This window comes from Triticum urartu, chromosome 3A, assembly GCF_056163025.1.
Source record: "Triticum urartu cultivar PI428250 chromosome 3A, HENAU_Tu73, whole genome shotgun sequence".
NCBI lineage: Eukaryota > Viridiplantae > Streptophyta > Magnoliopsida > Poales > Poaceae > Triticum > Triticum urartu.
In genome coordinates this window covers 5,821,699-5,843,990 of record NC_141875.1, presented here as the reverse complement: position 1 = coordinate 5,843,990, position 22,292 = coordinate 5,821,699, and the positions used below count along the sequence as shown (strand labels likewise).

Genomic DNA, 22,292 nt, shown 5'->3' with positions numbered 1-22,292 from the left:
TCCTAATAGATGGTCCACCACTTTGTTCTTCTTACATCATCAGAGTTGATTGCACCAATATAACGACTGCAGATTCGATAATGAGTGGCCCCATGTGGAAGTGGCCTGTCATCTCGGTAGCGATCAACAGCGCATGACACTCGTGCACCCAGCATTGTTCCAAAATTGATGATTGTTAGTGGAGATTACTTGTTATATAGGATTCAAAGAATATCTTCTCCTACTAAATACCAATACATTAACTCGGTGTCCCGGGCAGAGCAGTGACAAAATCGGCTAATGGGTACTACTAAACCCCTAGAAATGGACCAGCAGCTCCAAATGGTTTCCTTTAGAAAAGCACTTGAAAGCTAGAATTTTGGCAAAAAATGTTTCGACTTCGCTGACCATAAAATAAATTTGTCAATGAAAATGTTACTCCCCGTCGGGACACTAGAGCGGCCAAGAGAGCCCACCCGACGATCAGAACATCCATGCAAGTCTACGTGGGCGCCATTAGTACCCGGTCAGATGCTGGTAATTAGTTTGGGTGGATGACTTGTCGCTTGTCATTGTTGTCACCGACCCTTCTCTATTTTTTTCATCATCTTATTTCTTCATTGTCATGCACAAATCAGTTCTTCCTCCTCACATCTCAACGATTCATAGGGGTAGATCTCAGCTTCTTTTTCCTCCAAAAATAGACTTAAGAGTTTGGCCTAGTTTATGAAAAAAATACATATGCACTATTATCGAATGAAGGGTCATTCTCTCTTGATTCTAGATCTTAACATCACGACTACGATAACCGAATTGACTGTGTCACCATTCACAAAAATATTGTACTCGTTGACATGTAAAAAAAGAAAATGGTAATGGTGGCAAATCACAGATTCCAAGGAGGATTCGAACATGTAAATCCTCTAATTATATTGTCCTAAATGAAGTGTTTGACTACATATTGAATTCCTTAACTCTACAATATGGTTTTAAGTGCAAGGTCAGTATGGAGATGTGAGATTGGCATGTATGCCCCAATTTCTCATCTTACAAAAATAAGCCTTGTAAACAGAAATGGAGTGGGCAGGCCGAACGTGCATACATCGCCATTGATCATACATGAATAGCATATGTGCCAGTCACCGGTGTCGCCTCGCCAATTGAATTCGATAGTTTCATTTTTTTTACAGCCGAACTAACCCCATTTCCATTAATTGCTTATGAAAAATAACCATCGTACAAGCGGCAAAAAACAAGGGATGAGGGAATAACAAAAATATTAAAGAGTCTTGCGAGTTGAAGCATTAGTAAGAAACCCGTTGTGAATGTTTGCTCTCGAACAACCACACTATGGGGAAAAACCTACTAGCGCAAGATACAAATGTTTAAAAAGTTGGGGATCACGGCGTAAATTACAATCAAAAGCAACACTTGCTCTAGTGATAGAAGCATCATTCCCAAGCAACCTCCGGGAAGACCAGCAGCAATCAGCTTCCAATAACAGCCGGCGGCGCCAGATCAAGGCCATGCATGCCAGCAGCCGTCAAATCACCTGTGGTTCCTGGGTGTCTTGCCCCGCGGCGGCGGAGGCATCCGTCCTACATGGTTTCCTCCAGCTGCCCCCTTTATTCCTTGTGCTCCCAAATTTCCATCCCCATCCCCCTGACCCAAATTTCCACCTCCCCATCCCCCTGGCCCATCCCGCTGACCAAAATGGTTTCCTCTTCCACTGGCCCCTCCCCAGCCCCCTGGCCATTGGTTTCCGGGTCCCCCTGGGCCCTTCCTAGCCTCCTGACCAAATGCATGCCCTGATGCCATCGCAACAAAATATATTTCAACATGGGCATCCACTTCCAAAATATATAAACTGGAAATGACACATGGTTACGTACCTTTGCAAACAGCATAGCATGGGCATGGCAGCAGGGAGCAGCAGCATATGATCACCAGGGTGATTGCCATGGCTCGTGCGAGCGAGGACGGAGAAGAAGAAGACCGCTTCATGGTCGATAGGACGATCCTGCCTTCCCAGCTTCAGCTCTGAAGAAATGATTTGATCTCACTTTGTGGTTGTGGCCGGGTTACTCCTCCTAGTTAAGTAGTGCCCTAACAGCAACGACAAGTGTGTCAAGTCAACAGATTAACCTAATGTAATCACGATCTAGTCAAGCTAAATTGCTGCTCGGAGGTCCCAAGTCCAGTCAACTACTCAAAGTCGTCCACGCCGACACTTAATCTTTGTTGTCAGTGCATCTTAATCACGGTTGCAGGCTTGAAACAGTCAAGCAAAGCTGCTGGCGACTGTAACATACAATTCATACGCGTTGTGAGCGATCGTGGCATGGCCACAAAAACGTACTCCGAGGTAGAGTAAAAATATTTTTACGAATACTCCAGCAACTCCGGCTCCTACAAGCTGCTAGTGCTAGCTGAGCAGTTGTACTAGTACTTGTCTACTTGAGATGCTCACGGCATCCGCAACCCACAACTCAGTCGCACGTTTCTATCTGTGGCATCTATCGGACTCACTGGACCAGAATGCAAGTATACGGCGAGTCTGCATTGCCCTAAGCAGAGCAGCGTGGCAGTTCACCGATAAGCAAAATGGACATCACAATTTCAATAAGAAAATCAGAGTGCCGCAATGGAAGAGTAATGGGCCCATAATGCATAGACCCAAACCTGGCTCTGGTATTATTTTCCCCATTGGGCTGAATTGTTTTTACTGGGCTGTGATATTTTATGCATTGTTCGGCCAATTTTCAATGTGATGAGTTTTGAACTGGACTTCAGTTTTCCATATTGTCCATTTCGATTTTGCAGGATTGTTTGGCCCTTTTCTTCTATTCATGCATCTTTCGAACTGATTCTTTACCTGAAAGAAAGGTCTTGGATCAATCCGTTTGACTTTCTTTTTTCCTGGTATTGTAGATTCTTTTTACAATGACATTGTAGAAATTTTCAAGCCATGCATTTGTCGCTCCGTCCATGAATAAGTATACTTCTAGAGATACTTCTATCATATGGTACAACAAATTGCTTTTCTTTCCCCTCTAGTAAGGCGATTAGGAAAAGCTTTTCTCCCCTCGATTTTTGCCGGTAAGCCCGTGGATCCACCTCCACCCTACCTGCCGCTCCGACTGCCAGTGACGGGAAGAGGACGTTGTCCCTCGGCTCCCGCTAGTTGATAGGTAGGGTTTTGGTCCTTCTTTATTCGTTGCATCCTCTTAATTTCAATCAGGTCAAATTAAAGAAACTAAAGACAATTCTTAACCAAAGAATCAATGGGAGGAAACAAAAATAATATAAGAATAGACTATAGTAAAAAGTAATAGGAAAAAACCAGCAAATCTTTCATGCTTAAATATCCCGCGAGGTGCTTCAGAAGAGCATAAAATCATTCTAAGAATAAGACAAAGGTATGAAACCTTTGGAGATATGTGATATGCCATGAATAGTTCCGTGGCGATGTAAGATAGAAAGAATGAGGAGTTAAGCCTCTGGTTTCCTCAGTAGCCATTTGCCGACATGCGGACTCACTTATCTGTTCGGACAGATGACGGCGATTCTTCTCAAGTTCGTCCATTTGGACGGATTAGATAGAGCTCCGATGTAGATTCCTGCCAGCTCCTCGGCGCGGCAGGCTTAGGTTTCATGCCGTACATACACAACTGTGTGATTTGGTGCAGGTTCTTCAAATCGATTCAAGGATTCAACACCAACCATTGCGGCTCTGGGGCGCTGGTCCTAGGGGCACGTGCATGAAGGCTTCATGACTGTCATCGATAAGATCAGGTCGACTTTAGTACGGGAGCGGTGACTGTGGCGCATCGGCGGCTCGTTCTGGCGGCGGCAAAGGTCGTTCGGTGGTCCATGGACCTTGATGTATTTTTTCTATATTATGTTTGTGTTGCCTTGTGCTTCCGGTGAATCTTTATTTTAGTATGATTCTTTTCACATAGAAATCATATGTCATGCAATAAAATTATAAATTTACATTTAATTTCCACGTTGACATGCAAAAGAAGAAGGCCCATTATACTGTGAACAAATTTCAACTTCAAATGTTGTCGACCTGACTGACTTCTTTTTGTTTTATTTTTTGAGGGGACTACAGCGGGCAAAAGCCAACCTGAACATATTTTGATTTCTTGAAAAAAAAGCAGGGTCAGATACCGTTGGATCAGTAGAAAGGAGATCGGCCGCCAAGAAGATTCACAGAAGAAGTCACTGGCTTGCGAGTCACCCATTTGCATTAAGGCGAGAAAAACAAAAATATTGAAGAGACTTGCGAGTTGGAGCACCAATAAGAAACCCAGTGCGAATGCTCGCTCTTGAACAACAACAATGAGAAGAAGAAAAAACCTCGCACGTGATACAAATGTTTAAAAAAGTTTGGGAAAATAGCACAAACTACAACCGAAAGGCAGCACCTGTGCCATAGATAAGCATCCTCCCAAACTACTCCTAGGAAAACCAGCAGCCATCACCTTCCAATAACCGCCAGGGGCGCCAGATGAACGTCATGGCAGGAGTCGCCATATCACCTGTGGTTCCTCGGTGTCTTACCCCGCGGTGCCGGAGGCGTCCGTCCTACTTGGTTTCCTCCACTCAACCCAGACCCCTGACCAACAGGGTTTCCTTCTCCCCCTGGCGCTGCCTCCCCACCCTCCTGATCAAATTGGTTTCCTCCTCTCCCAGGCCCTTCCTCCCCACCCCTCTGATCAAATTGGTCTCCTCCTACCCTTGGCCCGGCCTCAGCCCCCTGACCAAAGTCGCCAAATGCATGCCCTGATGGCATCGCAACAAATTATATGTCAAAATGGGCATCCACGTCCAAAATATAAGAACTATAACCGACACGGTGATTTGGTACCTTTGCAAACGGCACAGCATGGGAATGGCAACAGGGAGCAGCAGCACACGATCACCAGAAGGATTGCCATGGCGCGTGGGAGTAGGACGGAGAAGAAGATGACCGCTTCATGGTCGATCCTGCTTTTCCAGCTTCAGTTCTGAAGAAATGATTCGATGTCTCTTGTGGTTGTGGCTGGGTTACTCATCCTAGTTAAGTACTCGGACAGCAACGACAAGTGTGTCAAGTCAACAGATTCTCTGGACATCTTGATTAACCAAATGTAATCACGATCTTCGATGCCGCCATTGAAAGTCTAGCTAATACTGCTCGGAAGTCAAGAGCTCAAAGTCGTCTCTGCCGACACTCAATCTTTGGTGTCAGTGCATCTCAATCCAAGTTGCAGGCTTGAACCGGTCAATCTTTGGTGTTAGTAACATAGAATTCGAGGCATGCATGCATGGCCACGAAAACGCACATGCTACAGTGAAATTATTTCCTCTAAAAAATCAGCCGCGCCGTTCGTAGGTCTGCGTTGCACCAGCTACAGTATAATTAAAAGGACATCGCAATATAAACAAGAAGATCAGAGTGCGTAGCGGAAGCATGGTGGGCTCATAACCCACAGGTCCCAGGATCGAAACCTGGCTTTGCTAATTTTTTTTAATTTGATTATTTGGCTGTGAAGTCCATTTTCCAAGTTGGGAGCAACTAGTTAACCAGCGCTTCTTCGGGAGCCTCGCAACGATCAGCGCCACTTGGCGCGCTCTCAGCAATTCACCACGTGTCGCACTCTGGACGCTCCCTCAGATTTTATTTTTCCGCACGCGTTTTCGGCTTTTTAAACGGTTTTTTTACATTCTGGTTTTTGCCGGTCTTCCTTAGCTTCTCGACCAAAAAAAATCGAAAAAAAAAATTTACACGAAAAAATGCGTTTTTCTTTTTTTCCCTTTCGCGAAAAGTCACGGTTTTTCTTCCGCGAGAGGCACGGTTGTGCTTTAGCGAAAGTCACGGCCGTGCCTTTCGAAAACAAAAAAAATGCACGTTTCCTATTTTTTTTTTCTTTCGCGAAAAGTCACGGTTTTTCTTCCGCAATAGGCACGGTTGTGTTTTCGCGAGAGTCACGGCCTTGCCTCTCGAAAAGGGAAAAAATACGTGTTTTCTGTTTTTTTTTCTTTCGCGAGAGTCACGGTTTTGCTTCCGCGAGAGGTACGGTTGTGCTTTCGCGAGAGTGACGTCCGTGTCTCTCGGAAAGGGAAAAAAATACGCGTTTTCTGTTTTTTTTCTTTCGCGAGAGTCACGGTTTTGCTTTCGCCAGAGGCACGGTTGTGCTTTTGCGAGAGTCACGGGCGTGCCTCTTTCGGAAAGGAAAAAAACGCGTTTTCTGTTTTTTTTTTCTTCCACGAGAGTCACGGTTTTGCTTTCACGAAAGGCACGGTTGTGATTTCGCGAGAGGCACTGGCGTGCCTCTTTCAGAAAGGGAAAAAAAACGTGCTCCCGGTTTGGTTTTTTCGTCTGGTTTTTTTCATGAAAAAAAAGTTCGTCAAAACCTATTAACATGGGATCTAGTTTTGAAGATCTCGACGCGAGGAATCCAATGGTGAAAATGGTTTGAGATTTGGACGCACGGTTTAAGGGATAAAACGTTTTGAATAAACGGATCTACGAAAAAAGGGAAAACTCCCAGGTTGCGACAAGTGACGCGCTGCATGTGTGCCACTTGTCGTGACCTGGAAAGGTGGAGTGTTCTTTGCAACGAGTATTCCTTAATTAGTGATTTCGGGCTTTGACTGTTTATGTGCTCGTGTTCTTTCAAACTGGGCTTCGCTATTTCTGTTAGGCCCATTACTTTGTTTTCAATCAATTTGGTCACTGTTTTTCTGCTGGAACACCAGGTTCACTTTGCAAAAAAATTCAAGCCGTGAATTTCTAAACATTTCTTTGTAAGTTTCTCAAATAAAAAAGAACTTTGTAGGACTGATGATGTTAGTGGCCATCGAGGACTTTATCGTTTTTTCTCCTAGTGCTCCTCCCTCTTCCTAGGACCCTGACGTGTACAACTAAGAACGTATTTTTTTCAGGGGTAAAAGGATTTTATTCCATAACAATAGGGATACAATCAAGTGGCACAAGTTCCTCCACACATGGTAGATTCCTACCAGCAGTAGTACTCTCCGTACGACTATAAAACGCCAGCCGATCTGCAACCCTATTTTGATCACGTTTAATCTTCGACGGAATAAACTCCCTTTCACCCATAAGACGATGGATCTCAGCAACTAGATGTCCATAAGCGGAACGAGAAAGACTGTCATCCTTCAACGATCGCAAAGCTTCTGAGGAGTCGGACTGAACAATCACCGGTCCTTCCGAGTGTTGAATAGCCAAGGCCATGCCTTGCATTAAGGCGTGTATCTCAGCCTCGAGAGCGTCATTGCAATTGAAGATGCACCTGTAAGCTGCAAATATAACACTCCCATCAGACCGCCGTAGGATCATACCCGCGGCCGCGGACCCGTCTGAGCTATCAAATGCTCCATCTACTGATAAGGCCACACACCCCACCGGAGGCTTCGGCCATGGTTCAGGTGTAGCTTCAGGTCGCTGTTTTACCGGGGCTTCCTCCCTCATTGGCATCTTTCCTTTCATGATCTCCTCGGTCGAGTATTTCCGAGCCTGATGTAGAGAAGACATGTAGCTCCGTAAATACTCCGTTGTCACTTCCACCGATGGCACTGCTTTACCATGAGTTAAATCAGACCGTAAAGACCATATCCTCCATATTAACATGATAATACAATCTCGCGTGACAGTGCAGCAGAAGATTTAACAGCCACTCATTGCCAGACTCCTGTAATAACGTTGGATCAGGGAGCTCCCAAACCTGGCGCATCGCCATCCAAATTTGACGAGCATGTCCGCAAGTCACCAACGCGTGGAAGCTCGACTCTTTCTCCGTCCCACAAAGAGGACATGTATCGCGCGTCGCAATATGCCGATATTTCTTGCATCCGTTCGTCGCCAGTGCTCCAGTCACAGCTTTCCAGGCAAGGATGCGCATCTTAAGAGGAATCTTGGCCTCCCAGACCCTCCGCCAGATCGGGCGCTGGCCATCCGGAGAAGAACTTGACGCGGCCACTCCCATGTGCATATGGCCAGTTGCGAGCCGATACACACTCTTCACGGTGAACCTTCCACTCTTCTCCGGGAACCAAGCAAGAAAGTCTTTCCCCCCTGTTAGGAGATGTCCGAATCTTCAAAATTTCACGGACATCCATGTCCCAAAAGTATTGCCGGAGCCGCTGTACGTTCCAAGCGCCAGACTCCTCGAGGAAATCTGCCACCCAGTTATACCTGCAAGTACCCTTCAGGGTGATAGGCTTAAAGTCGTGCCCCCTCGGGATCCATGCATCTCTCCAAGTTTTTGTCAAAGACCCGTTGCCCACCCTCCAAATCAGGCCCTTCTTGAGCAGCTCCAAGCCATGTGTGATGCCTCTCCACACAGCTGACGAAGATGTAGGGAACACTGTGTCCAACAAGTTCCCATTAGGATAATACTTAGCCCGAAGCAAGCGAGCACATAAGCTATTAGGGCTGTCCAGTAATCTCCACGCTTGTTTAGCAAGCAAAGCTTGATTAAAAGCTCTCATGTCTCAAAACCCCATACCTCCCATATTCTTGGGTAGTATCATCTTTTCCCAACTGAGCCATGCCATCTTCCTTTTTCCATTTTCCACACCCCACCAATATTGTCTCATCATCCGTGTGAGATCATCACAAACTGAAGCAGGAAGACGGAAAACACTCATGACATAGGTTGGTATTGCTTGCGCGACAGCCTTTATTAGAATCTCCTTGTTGCCTGACGATACATACTGCTCGCTCCAGTCAACAAGTCTCTTCCGTAATCTTTCTTGAACAGTCTCAAATTGTCCTTTATGCATTCTACCTTCCGGGGCCGGTAAGCCCAAGTATTTAGGCTCAAAAACCTGCTGAGTAATTTCCAGAATATGTTTCACTTCGTCCGCCACCGACTGCATGCAACGTATTGAAGTAGTGTTAGTTTCAATTTATAGTATCTCTTTATCAAACCGAAAGAAATAACCATATATACAAATGTCGGTTGAGTAGAACTCCTTGCGCCATGAGACAGAGAGTATCTACTAGTACTACTGCTGTTTGTAAGTTTTTTTTAGGGCAACTGCTGTTTGTAAGTGCTACCGCGATACCAAAAAAAGATTAAGGTATGAAACAACTATCGAAACTTCTATAGAAGTGTTAGTTTCAATTTATAGTATCTCTTTATCAAACCGAAAGAAATAACCATATATACAAATGCCGGTTGAGTAGAACTCCTTGCGCCATGAGATAGAGAGTATCTGCTAGTACTACTGCTGTTTGTAAGTTTTTTTTTAGGGCAACTGCTGTTTGTAAGTGCTACCGCGATACCAAAAAAAGATTAAGGTATGAAACAACTATCGAAACTTCTATAGAAGTCGACAATATAGGCATCTATCATACAACAAAATTACGAAGTTTAATTTGCATACTGAGAGCAAAAAAACAGGCCAATTCTGCCATGGATAAAAAATGCAATCCAATTTTTGTTGTGATGAGTAACTACTAGAAATAGTATGTCTTCTTTGCTGCTTAGATATAGACCAAATTGGATGTGAGTTTCCTTTGGCAGGATACACACACATCCTGTTGTCCAGTCCCTACAAGACTTGTTGTGTATTTATGATTTCATATCGTGTTGGTCAATGTTCACTACACTGCATATGTGCATTGTTGCTATTTCTCTTTCTTTATTTTTGAAAAAAACCTTCCCCGTAAATTAATTAATTAAAAGGTCTACATGATCATTCGTCATATGGCACCATTTGATCTATTATAAAAACTGAATTTTGCAATCTCATGTGCCAGCACATTGGCCTGACGATTGATCTTTGTGATCTTAAAAATATAAAAGCCTAGTGATGCCCAGATTCCTTCTTCAGATCGACAATAGGTGACCTGTTAAGATTTTCATTTGCAAGGAAGCCACAAAAGAACAATCATCTTCAAAAAATAATGGACTTGTTAAGGGTGATACTGATATATATCGAAAAAATTTGACAAAAAAGGAATTAAAAAATAACGAACTTGTTGCTTTTGGGAAAATACGGCAATCTTGCTGGAGAGGAAAATCTTTAAATTTAGAAATTATATTTCATGATGAGTCTGAGCTCTGAAAATACAAAGCCAGTGATAGCCCCAAACTTTGTTGAATCAGGCAATAGTCTCTCCACTCCAAGGCTCCAAGCCCGTGGGGCACTATCGCCCGCATCTCCTCGTCTCATCAGGTAGCTAGACTCCAGTGGAAGTTGTTCAGTTCCTCCAGCCGTGCAGGTACTTGCAGCGTGGCCGCGGGTGCGAGTTCTCATGATGTGGCGGCGCAAGTGCCGGCGGCGGTGCCAGAGCGTCGCTGCCACCGCTACCACCGCCGCTGCCGCTGCTGCCACCGCCCTGGCGTATCGGCGGCCCGGGCTGGGGTGGCGTCGGTGAGTATACTGGTACACGCCCCCCGGACGGAAAACTATAGGCTGCACCTGCATGAACACCACCATCGCATGCAAATCACACAACTAGCGCTATGCATGGACATCAACTCCAAACACACACAAAACAGCAGGACTGGTCGGCAAACACACCACACGGTTACCTTGGTCGGCGGCGTCAGAGGATGGTAGCAGCAGGGAGCAGGAGCATAGGATCACCAGGAGGATTGGCACCGCGTGTGCAAGCGAGGACGAAGAAGAAGATCCCTTCATTTTCATTACCGATCGATGTCAAAGCTTCTTCTCTTCACGGACTAGACAGCTCTCTGACCAAATGGCAGTGGCACTAATCACGTTACTTATACTACTCCTGTCAAATCTCAAATGGCAGTGGCATTAATCAATGGGAGTAGCCTGCCAAAACTATAGATGGAAACGAGTGGTTCTAGGGCACGTACATGCACGACTCATCTTGGGTCCGAATCCTATGCCAGAGCCTTGTTCATTCCAAGATGTCGGGGGTCGATCCATCGAGAAGCTATAGTCGCAGGCTTGAACAGGTCAAGCAAAGCTGCTGTGGATCGAAGTGTAAAAAAAATAAGACCAACCTAAGGGCTAACCCTCGTTGGCACTTTTTTATAGAAGAAACTCAGTGAGCACCGCGCGTCCGAGCCGGGACTCGAACTCGGATGGGCTGGCAGCAGGGACGAAGCTAGAAAAATTTGGCACTGGTGTCATGTTTTGTCCACTCTAATGCAAACTATAGCAGCGCAACATACATAATGTTGGAGTGCGGCATATAGAGATAAAGTATACAATGATTCCATAATATTATTATTACATTAAAAAAGTCATACCGAGTATAGGCCGAGCGAAGTCTTAAAGCCCAAGGTTAACTTAGAGTACTTCAATTGTTACTTTCTGAAAAGGATGAACAAAAGACATATTATATTCACAACAATGTTACGAAAAAAAGACAATAAATAAATATCATTAAGCAAAAATATAAAATGACATGAGGCTCACATTTTATAACTTCCTTTCTCAAGCTTCCATCTTCTTAAATACATCAATTACATCATCATTTGTAACTGTAGAAAATATATCTTTCCCCACATAGCAAATCAAGCACTCATTCATGAACTCGTCACTCATTTTGTTGCGCAAAACACTTTTTGCAGTATTCATTGCTGAAAAGCGTCTCTCCACTGACGTTGTGGCAACCGTCAAAATTTGCACCAAGTTTAGAAGTTGATACACCAAAGGAAAGACAAGATGCTTCCTAGTGCCCACCAACACTTCAGCAAGATCATCAATGCCATCCAAATTGGCAAATCTTTGGTCCGCTCGGACATTGTTAATGCAACTCCAAAGTTCATGGGCAAGATAAATCAGTTGTGTTGAATTGAAATCAGCAGGATATAACTATGCTAACTTCAATAAACTCTTCAAATTAAAAACAGCAAATGAGTTTTTTGGGTTGAAAGAAGCCATGTGAATAAGCAATGAATAATTTACTTCATGGAATCTTTCATTGAACTCCCGAAGTTGCCGATCAATAACAGAATTAAGACACACTATTTTTTTTGCGGGAATTAAGACACACTATTTGGTAATGATGGAGGTTTGTTATATTGGGTCTTTATTGTGGTGTACATTGGTTCTTGTACCCTATAAGGTCCTCTAGTTAAATATCTCCGTCTGATCTTGTGTTACTTCTTAGGATTCTTAGTGTACTGTGATATTCTTTTTTCGATCACCTGGATCAGGAGGAAGATCATCCAAATTTATTTCTGTTGGAACAGTAGTACTAATGCTTGATACATGAGTATGATCTTGTCTAAATCTAAGTGACCTTGAAGTCCCTACTGCAACTACTAGTAGTGGCCGTTTCCACAAAAATCTGTCCATAACCTCCTAGTCGTACATGAATCAAGGAAGAGAACAGCAAAATTTCTAATTAGTCCAGTTACAAAATTTGGTCTAAAGGCTGAAGGTAATACACATGCGTGTCACGAGGCATACCTGGGAAGAGTCGATCTAGGCTTGGTGGATTAGCACCAGATTATGCCGCAACTCGACCGGTGTCCACAGATTAGATCAAAATCCCTCAGATTCATGGGCTCGTCTCTCTGTAATTCCACCAGGCGGCACCTGCAAGGAATTATCACATGGGAAAGGGATTGAGAGGAGGCGATGAGACGAAGAGACAGAAACTCGTGCGCATACAACAGCGTATCTGCGTATAGGAAATTAAGGAATTAAGAATGAGTGCTTTTGGGCTGTGTGGAACGACCGCATAGCTTTTTTATGATTGTGGGCTTCTACGGCTGGGCTGGAATTAGGCTGCGCTTTGGGCTTCTCCGGCCGGGCTGGGGTCAATCATTTTTTTGGGCTGGGGTCAAAGACAAATCCTATTAACAAGATTACTTCATGTTACAATCGGCACTGGTGTCAATTGACACCAGTCCTTACACGGGAGCTCCGTCCCTGGCTGGCAGCAACCTCAGCTGCCCAGCCAACGGTCGACGAGAAAGAGTAAATTCCACTATGAACAGGCAGGTATTTGTGATGCATGGACGGATTGAACTGGAGTACATTCTTTTTTGCTTGCCTGTTTGTGACAGATTTTGAACACATATGGCTATATGTCGAACAAGGGCCCATCATGTAAGAAACACTTCAAATACTAAAATGTGGTTCGAAGTGGAATAGTTGCGTGCAAAGTTTGGTTCAAAGTGGTATATAAAATAAAATGGCGGTTGTACCTTTCATTGTTGCTAACACAAATATTTGTGTGGTTTGCCTTCTCCTATGCACGGATATGCTCTAATTGAGCATCAGACGGAACTGAGCTTCTTCCACAGATAATAAGTGTTGACTGCCCATTTAGTAATGGCCATGTCAAACGAAGAAACACATGTATCACATGTCCTTTTGCTTGCCTTATCGCAATTTGACGGTCGCCCTTGTCTTTTCATACAAGTTTCAGGTAGTTGTATGACATTTTCAGGTCCCTCCTTTGGTGGACGGAGCCGTGTTTGCTGTTCAAGTTTGGCTTGCAAGTTTCAGACAATTGTAGCCGTTGGCGGTGGGTTGGAATGTTTGTGCTGACACGGCGAAGTTGAATAAAAAGAATTGCCCATGAGCATTTCAATTATGATGACGTATTAATCTGAATTTTGTGGCTCCAGCCCGTCATGGTCCAGCGTGAGGATGAGAGGTAGAGAGAGGAGGTTGAAATAGTTGTGATTCTCGGGAGTCCTATGTGACGCGCTCTGCGGCAAATTGCCGTCGCGACATACACACGGAGCCCCAGCTGGGCCAGCCCATCTAGGCGCCGTGGCGATGTAAAATTAAATCAAAAAATCTGTCAGACGTGGGAGTCAAAAAAATGATCTGGTCCTGAGAGAGTTGTCGATACAACCAGCTAAGCTATCGAGCTTCAGTGATTTTAAGACAACACAAACACCTAAGAAACAAACCCCAGCGTAGATTCGAAAAAAAAAATCTACTTAACATTTTGAAGAAAAACATACAGAACAAAATTTGAAAACACGTTCATTTTTTGAAAATTGGGATTTTTTTAAATGTCAACATTTTTTAACTCCGGAAAAAAGGGAACATTTGCGAACAATTTTTGAAACATGAACATTTTTAAAAATTTGTGATTGTTTTAATTTCTAAAAAAAATTAAACTTTTTTTAAAAGTACAAAAAAAAATCAAAATCATGGAAATTTTTTGGATTTATGAAAAAAATGCAACGGTTTTAAAAAAATCTGAAAGAGATTTGAAGAAAGAAAATGAAAATGAAAGGAAAGAAAAAACGAAATAGAAACAAAAGAAAAATAAACAGAAAATGGAAGGAGAGAAAGGAAAAAACGTTATTAAAAGGGAAAAGAAGGAAAACGAAAAAGAAGAACAAGAAAAAACCAGTTCTGGAACCTTCTAGAAGGTTCCCAAAACAGGAAAAAAAACGGCTGGAAGGTTCCAAAAACCAGGATCGCAGCAATCATTAACAGGCCGGCCCATATCGAAGCCTGTGCAAAACCTCAACAGCTTGACCCAAAGTAGGTCCAATAGGAAATTCCATGATTCTGTACCATTTGCTCGTTTAATACTTGTGTCAGTTCTGTAAAAAAACAGAAGTATATTTTTTTTCCTTTTTCATCACGGGGCTTAGCATTTGTTCAGTCTGATTCGGACCCAGAGGTTCAGAACCACATGAGACAACGCAAGCCCAAGTAACAACCAGCCTTAAGTATGCAACTCCTGCCAAGTAACAGCCAGTCAATGGATCATGGCCCAGATGCCTATGTGGCCGATTCCGCAAAGACAGCGATCGGCCATTTTCGATGTATATAGAGCTCATGTGGTATATATCACTAAGTATATCCCATAATGCTCGTAAACCCCCGTGGGGGTCATCAAGTGTGCGGCGTTACCAGCTTCATCTCTGCTGTTCCGCTGCGTTCCTCCGGACCCGAAAGGGGTACCGGCGGGAACCGCTTCCATTCGGTTCGACGGTGGCAGGCTCCGATGGAGATATCAGTAGCCCACAGGAACTGCGGGTACGCCGTCGACTGGGGTCTGATGATTCGTGTGTCGCCATCCTCTGATTTCTTAGCTTAGATACGATGTTTCTGTCCGACGAATGTGTTTTGACAGTTGATGAAGATCCCAGCGCTTCATCTTCATCTGTGCTGCTCCTCTCTTCTACATCTGAAAACCACCACGCCAACATGAAACTTAATTTCACCAGTTCCCTAGTATGCATTTACAGCCATATATTTTTCACAAAAGATCAACCGTACTAGATTTAGGATGAACCAGATGAGCAGCTTGCCAGCTTTTCCCTTTTGCCTGACCATAAATAGATACACTGTAAGATGTCTACAAAAATAGACAATAAATTGGTTTAAACTGTGGAATATAAGGTAGACCATCCAAAAAAGAAGAATCCATTTGATTCCATGAACTAACCCATAACTGGTCAAGGATCGCCTCAACTCCCTTCTAGAATAAGCATGAATTAATTAACAAAATGCATTTAGAAGCTAGAACCTAAACCTTAGAAACTTACGGCCGAAAGAGGTACAGTCCAGCCTTTAATGATGGACCAATCAAGCGCAGGCCTCAGGTCCTTTTTCTTAGCAAGACACTGCTGGCCTTCACCCATGGGATGATCCAAGAATTTTACCTGTAGAAAAATGTCAAGCAGGAACATGTGAGTTATTGTCTCTGATAATGTTGGCTATGACAGAAAACCAATAGTCAGCATGAAAACATGGAGATCAAATGATAAAACAATTTGTCCCACTTCATATTTTAAACATATTTTAATCAGCATGAAAGTTCATTTGATGTCATTTTATCAGTGTGTCATCTTCATCAGCAAGAAAGTTGTTGTGTGTCACCAGCCCGTAACACAACTGGACCGCCAGACTAAAACGTATGGACACGGCAGAAGTTGCCAAGTCCATGTGCTGATATGTCCGGACACGGGGACACACGCGTATCCTACCATATTTCGTGAATTACGAATTAAAAAAAAAAAGAGGACACGGCTGGGACACATAGGGGACACGCGAGGGACTCGGGAGTCCCAACTACGCTTCGGCCTGATAGGAAACCCTTTTTTTTTTGCAGGTCGCATTCACGGACGCCACAAAAGGGAGAGCTGGGAAACCTCCTGGACTCGCCACCGCCACTGCTGTATGGAGTCGCCGCCGCCGCCTGGACTCGACCGCAGCCATCCCCCAAGTGCAGGAGCCTCTCCTCCCAACGGCAACCATGCTGGAGCACGTGACCTCAACCTATCTCATCTATTTGAATCGATTTTTTGTTGAGCTGCTGCTGCTTGCTTCCCCTGTTCGTCATGCCCTTGCTGCAGCTGCTCGCTAGTTACTTCCCCATGCTGCTCATGTGCCGCTGCTGCTGCTTGCTTACTCTGTTGCTTCCCTGTGCTGCTGCTACCTGCTTGTGTTGAACTGTTGATTGGTGCTTCATGTTACGGGTGAGAGTGAAGGAGGACAACCTAGACCTGGTGCCGAGAATTTGAAATTGCCAAACCACAATGCTATTGGGAGCTAGCATGGCAGATGTTTGTGTATTTTTCTACACTCTGTTAAACCTAAAGAAGTTTGACTTGGGAGTTGGGACAAAACTAGAACATCAAATATATTTATATTTTTGTAAATGAGGGAGTAAATGTTTACCTCAACCACATTTTTACTGGTCAGCTCAATAATCTGCCCAGTCCAGTAGCAATCTTTATTATGCCAGTCAACCCAATCACCTACTTTCCAGGTATCATGGACACGTGCTATCACCTCGCTCTTCGGAAAGTGCTTAGGAGCTTGTTGCCCCCTATACCACCGAGGAAAGGAAGGACGCAACATTATTTCAGTACTGCCATTTGATTTCCCTTCCAGGCATGCCTGGTTGAATGGGTTCTTTTGGAAGACTCCAATCCATTCGTTGGCTGAAAAGGGCATCAGGAATAATCATATCAGGAGTACAGAAAACTAACAGTTATAATCTTGGTCAGATTCGCGTATCCCAAGATTTTGTTGTGCCTAGCCAACAGTAAGGGCAAAACTGAGATCATGACAAGACATATTTGCGCTAGGTATTGATTGATCAATTGTCGGGTAAATTCAAATGCAAGGTATAATCAGATATTTCCATGATTTTACTAGCCCTGCAGATTCGAGTGTAGGCTTTGCAACTGCCTGTTCAAAACCAAACTCATCAATTATGACCTGTACTTTTTTTTGCGGGGGGATTATGACCTGCACAACGCGAACCATTTTGGGGAAGATATAGACAGATCGCGTGGTTTTCAATCACTGCATGATCCATCTCCTTAAAGGTAAACAGTATTGGCTAGATACCATACGTGATCAATGGCAATATTATAGAATTTGGAAAACACAGATGTTTCTTCATTATATCGTATGATTCCTGATCAAGGGCACCATGCACAAAAAAAGTTACCCATCCAAGCATAACATGTAGCATATTTCTGGATTGAAAAAAAAATCAAACTATACCATATAGAAAACATCTATAATTAGAAGGTCTGCTTTCAAAAATCAGGTGCATGCCATAAAATATCTCAGCTGCCTCCAGGGCCTCAGTGGTGTATACGAGAATATTTCCAAGTACAAATTATGTCTACAGAATGAAGAATAAAGTGCTTGCACCGCAATATCCTTAAGCTAAAAATTTGAGAATGAGTATTCAAATTGATTTATTGCATGTGGTCCCTTCACACTCTCTTAAAAAAACAAAAGGTTATGTGCAAAAGAAAAAACAGAGCTTGCATATAAAGATTTGCTTACCTTCTTCAGTATAGTCAATATACTCCAAGTAATACTCAAGATGCCCAGATTCTGTGACACGCATATCTTTTATCTGAAAGAGAATTAATACAATATGTGTTAGTAAAGCCTTATACCCTACTGTAGAATGAGTGAAGAGAAGTATTATATTTGTAGTCCGTGAGATTATGGTCAAGTGACAGACTGATGTTATTATTAGATATAAAAGTAGTAGCCATACTAGCATGATGTATTAGAAAGAAAAAGCTTCATCGTCTATGTTTGTAATATGTATTCTAGCACCCAAAATTTAATCTAATTTGTCTAGTTCATAGACTTGTGGACAACAATAGCATAGCCCTTTGTCTTATAAACTAATGACTAGAGTTCAATTCTTACCAAATGTTCATTGGTGGGCTATTTGTGTGCATTTCATTATGATTTTCTGGTATTTAAACCGGTAACCTATGGTTGTGAGCCTTAAGAAGATCAGTTCGTAATAACAATGATGGTAGCACGTTAGATTCGAGGAGGGCAGAAGATAAGAGTAGTGCCCCAGGGGAGCCATCAACACCTAAGGAGGTTCCACAACAGAGGTATCCACATATGACCCACGCCTCTTGGGAGGAAGTGTGGTGGATACTGTACTCGGAACCAGGGCGTGTGTAGAGGCCCAAGCTTCTAGCTCAACTTTGGAACATGCCACATTGGGCCACGCACGTGACCCAAGAAGAAATAAAGAAAGTTCAAAAGCCAAACAATTCCTAGATAGAAGAAAGAAGCTGAACACCAATAAAGAAGTTGAGACCCCTAAAGATTCAAGGTCGAAGCTCTACCATGGACTGTGAGCTAGGTCCATAATGATGGCCTCTCGTAAAGTATATGCCATGTTTCCTCTTATAGCCTCGCTTTTCTCTCCCACTAAAGGTGCTCGTGGTAACTTATGACCGTTTATGATATTGCCTTTTTTACTTTCCTTCCCACCAAAGGTGATGGTGGTCTTCAAGTCAACAAGGCTCTTATATAAATCCTTGGTTGGTTAATAATTTATTACCTAGTCTCTTCTACCTAGTTCATGTCAGAGTTTGTGTTCGAAAAAAATAGTTTACGTCAGACGGTCAGAGTTTATATAAAGACTTAAAGAGCACCAAATAGTTACTCCAAGCATATACTAGTGATATCCTAAGCCCCAATCTCGACCCTCTCAATCCAATGTCAATTTGATCAAATCTTACGACAAGAGATTTTGTATAGAAATTCACTTGTCATTATTCCCGCCCATGTAGAATGACCTTTTCCAAGGCTAGCAGACACCCCTACTTGTTGCACATATCACTACAGCGACAAATAGATGGAAATGGTATGAGAAATTGACATGAGTATACTAGAGGTGCAAAGAGAAATGTTTAGATTGAGTGGCCAAATTTCTACTTTAAGGGACGTATTGACACAAATAAAAAACATGGTGAGGGTAGTTGTTTGCTACCTAATTTACTAAATTCATTAATATCACACATATAATGCAAATACATGTCCAACCTTGGAGCGGAACCATGCGCCTTTGAAACCTTCATCAAAGCACTTTGCCTCGGCAAAATCTCCAATTTTAAATGGAAGAATTAGATCCATATCCAGCCAACCTAAAGACATCACCAACAGAAGAAACCAGAGTGGTTAGCATGTTCACATCACAGCATGTGTCCATATAATAAAGCACTAGTTCAGGAAAAAACTAATATGAAAATACCATGAGTACCACTAGTAAATGCCAGAGTCAAAACAGCAAAACAATCACAACCATGATTTTGTAATATTTGAAACAAATTCATCCAAGGCCACGCGTAATTAAAATACCCTCAGTTGAAAGGCCACCAGATACAGGAAAACCATGAATTGCTCCGTTATCTTGGTCATTTTCCCTGATCTCATGGCTAAATGTTTATGCACCTAAAATCTGCACTCCTGTATATTGCCTTCTCGTTTTTGTATGTCCTTTTAAGTTGCGTCACCAATTGTACTCTCTGCTATTATGCCCGCAAAATATGATGCCAGTTATCTAGAGTCTGCTGTACATTGCTTCTTCCAATATAAATGGGTTGGTTTCTAAACGGTCCTCAATCGTCGGGCCGTTGAACTGATGCATGTGGATGTGCTTATTGAACCTAATGATTAGTTGGGAATAGCTTTGACACGCAAGGTTCAGAAGACTTTTGGAAGGTTATTAGGTGTTAGCTAATGTTATTTTCATTACGTTCATATTTTATTTGTTGGTCTATCCCCTATGACTCCTGCAACTAATTTGAAATTTTTAGTTAGATGGCACGGTCGTCAAAAGCATTGAAACTGTTCTCTATGATGAAATTTAAAAAACAAAGAAAACAATTCAACATATTCATGAAGATCATTCATAGCCTCTGTTATGGGTCATTTTAAAAGTATGTACTCCCTCCGTCCCAAAATACTTGTCGAAGAAATAGATAAAAATGGATGTATCTAGAACTAAAATACGTCTAGATACGTCCATTTCTTCAACAAGTATTTCCGCACGGAGGGAGTATGTATTTGATAAAATTATTGTTTATTCCCGTTTGCAACGCACGGGCATATTTGCTAGTAAGTCGAAAAGCAGACCTAAAATACGACTTTGTTACTCCCTCTTATTCATATTACCTGTCGCTCAAATCGGATGTATCTAGCACTAAAATACGTCTAATCGGATGTATCTAGCATAAAATACGTCTAGATACGGCCGTCCGATTTTAGCAGCAGCAGCAGCAGCGAAGCAATGTTGTTCCGGGGAAACCCCAAGAGAGCCTCGGCCAGTACTGAAGATCAAGATTCGACTAGGGTTTTTCAGGGGACGAGTCAGTACCTGAAGATCTCGTCGCGAAAGAGAGGGGGGGAGGGGGAGAAGCTAACCTGGAGATCTCGACGCCGGCAGCTTCCGCTTCTCCGGAGTGAGGCGGCGGAGGAGAGGGATGGGGATCCGTGGCAGGCCGTGGAAGCTGGAACGCCCTCCTCCTCCGGGTAGGTCGCGCCGCCGCCGCCCACTCCGACCCGCCGCCGCTTCAGTCGCCTCGAAGCATTTTCCCCCTTCCGCTCGGGGAAAATTCCACAAGTATTTTTTTTAGGGTTTGGAGGGCGTTGGGCCGGGGAAAGATCCACGGTGTGAGGCCCAATATTTGGGACGTATTCGCTCCGTTTTTATTTACTCCGCATATTAGCTTTGGCTGAAGTTAAATTTTATAAAGTTTGATCAAGTTTGTAGAAAATAATATGAATATTTACAATAACAAATTTACATGATTGAGAATGTATGCAATGATGAATCCAATGATATATGTTTGGTGGTGTATATGTTGATATATTTTTCTACAAACTTGTTGAAAGTATATAAAGTTTCACTCTAGACAAACCTAATATGCGGAGTAAATAAAAACGGAGGGAGTAGATTTGCGGATCTCAGAGCAGCAGTGAGAGAGGTGGGCGGGTGATTCTAGCAGGGAACTAGGGCAAGAAGGAGCATAGAGGTACTAGAGAAGAAGCTCGGATGTCGGGGACAGAGAGTTTCTATCTCGAGCTTGTAGGCACCCGGATGGCGAGTAAAATCCGAAAGAATAATAAAAAAATTCAAACATTGTAAGAAAAAATTGTGATAAACATTGATAAATGTTTCATATGTTATTTTCGCTCGGGCCTCCACTAATGTCATTTCATCATGGAATTTTGCATGCAAGTAAAACATTCATCAATGTTTATCACACAAAAAAAACGTTTTGAACTTCTTTTTTTATTTTACTAATCATTCAGGTGCATGTGAGCTCAGGACTAAAAGATCACTTTCAAGATGCAGACGTCAAAGTTCTTTCTCGTTGCCGATAAACAAAGGCTTTCACCGGACACGGTCAATCTAAGCACTAGCTCCTGTGAGCTCGGATGAACAGTAAAAATATCAGAACAAAAATTGTAGCAAACATTGACAATTTTTTCCGTTGCTTGCAAATTTTCATCATGAAATGACATTCATGAAAGACGTGGCAAAATAAACAAAACTGATGCTCCAAAATGCTATTTTCAAAATAATTTTGGAATGTCATTCCATGGTGAAACTTTGAAAGCAATCAAAAAATTCAATGTTTGCTGCAAAAAATGAGTTTTTGGGAAAAAATATTTATTATTATTATTTTACTGTTCACTCGAGCCCATATAACAAATCTTTTTGTCATGTCCTACATGAATGTCATTCCATGGTGAAACTTTGCAAGCAATCAAAACATTTTTCAATGTTTGCTGCAAAAAATAAGTTTTTGGGAAAAAAGTATTTTTACTGTTCACTCCAGCCCATATAACAAACGCCGTACGGATTCTCAAAATAATAACCCAGTTTTCTTTATTTTACTACTAGAGAGAGAGAGAGATGGATTGAAAATAAAATAAAATAATGGAAGTCGCGAGCGAAGACTAAGTTAGGGCGGCAAAAATGAATTTTTTGACGGGGAAATTTGCGCTCGTACAGAATGCGGTTGGGAGGCAAAATTGGGCGGGAGACTCCTCAGGTGGCACATACTTACTGCCGCCATACATGGAAGCGG

General features: G+C 42.9%; 1 protein-coding gene and 1 long non-coding RNA gene across 2 annotated transcripts; both read right to left on the bottom strand.

The window, feature by feature from the left end:
* Positions 1–4,274: 4,274 nt before the first annotated feature.
* LOC125547499 (uncharacterized) lies at positions 4,275–5,016 on the bottom strand. Its single transcript, XR_007300682.2, has 2 exons — positions 4,856–5,016; positions 4,275–4,770 (listed from the first exon to the last, which is right to left on the bottom strand). It is a non-coding gene; the product is annotated as an uncharacterized LOC125547499 (long non-coding RNA).
* Positions 5,017–14,618: 9,602 nt separating this feature from the next.
* On the bottom strand, positions 14,619–20,841 carry LOC125542294 (uncharacterized). The gene is made up of 7 exons (XM_048705263.2): positions 20,620–20,841; positions 19,240–19,340; positions 17,722–17,794; positions 16,594–16,859; positions 15,459–15,575; positions 15,190–15,238; positions 14,619–15,097 (listed from the first exon to the last, which is right to left on the bottom strand). Exons 2-7 carry the CDS (start codon positions 19,327–19,329, stop codon positions 14,826–14,828), a joined length of 867 nt encoding a protein of 288 aa, XP_048561220.1. The 5' UTR covers positions 19,330–19,340; positions 20,620–20,841; the 3' UTR covers positions 14,619–14,825.
* Between the last annotated feature and the right edge of the window lie 1,451 nt (positions 20,842–22,292).

What these genes read in the sequence shown, in the direction of transcription:
- LOC125542294 (XM_048705263.2), bottom strand. Translation starts at nt 19,329, where the DNA reads ATGGATCTAATTCTTCCATTTAAAATTGGAGATTTTGCCGAGGCAAAG. An exon ending in TATTGACTATACTGAAGAAG is followed by an intron (nt 16,860 to 17,721) that starts GTAAGCAAATCT and finishes TGCCCTTTTCAG; the next exon opens with CCAACGAATGGATTGGAGTC. An exon ending in GGACTGTACCTCTTTCGGCC is followed by an intron (nt 15,239 to 15,458) that starts GTAAGTTTCTAA and finishes ATTTATGGTCAG; the next exon opens with GCAAAAGGGAAAAGCTGGCA.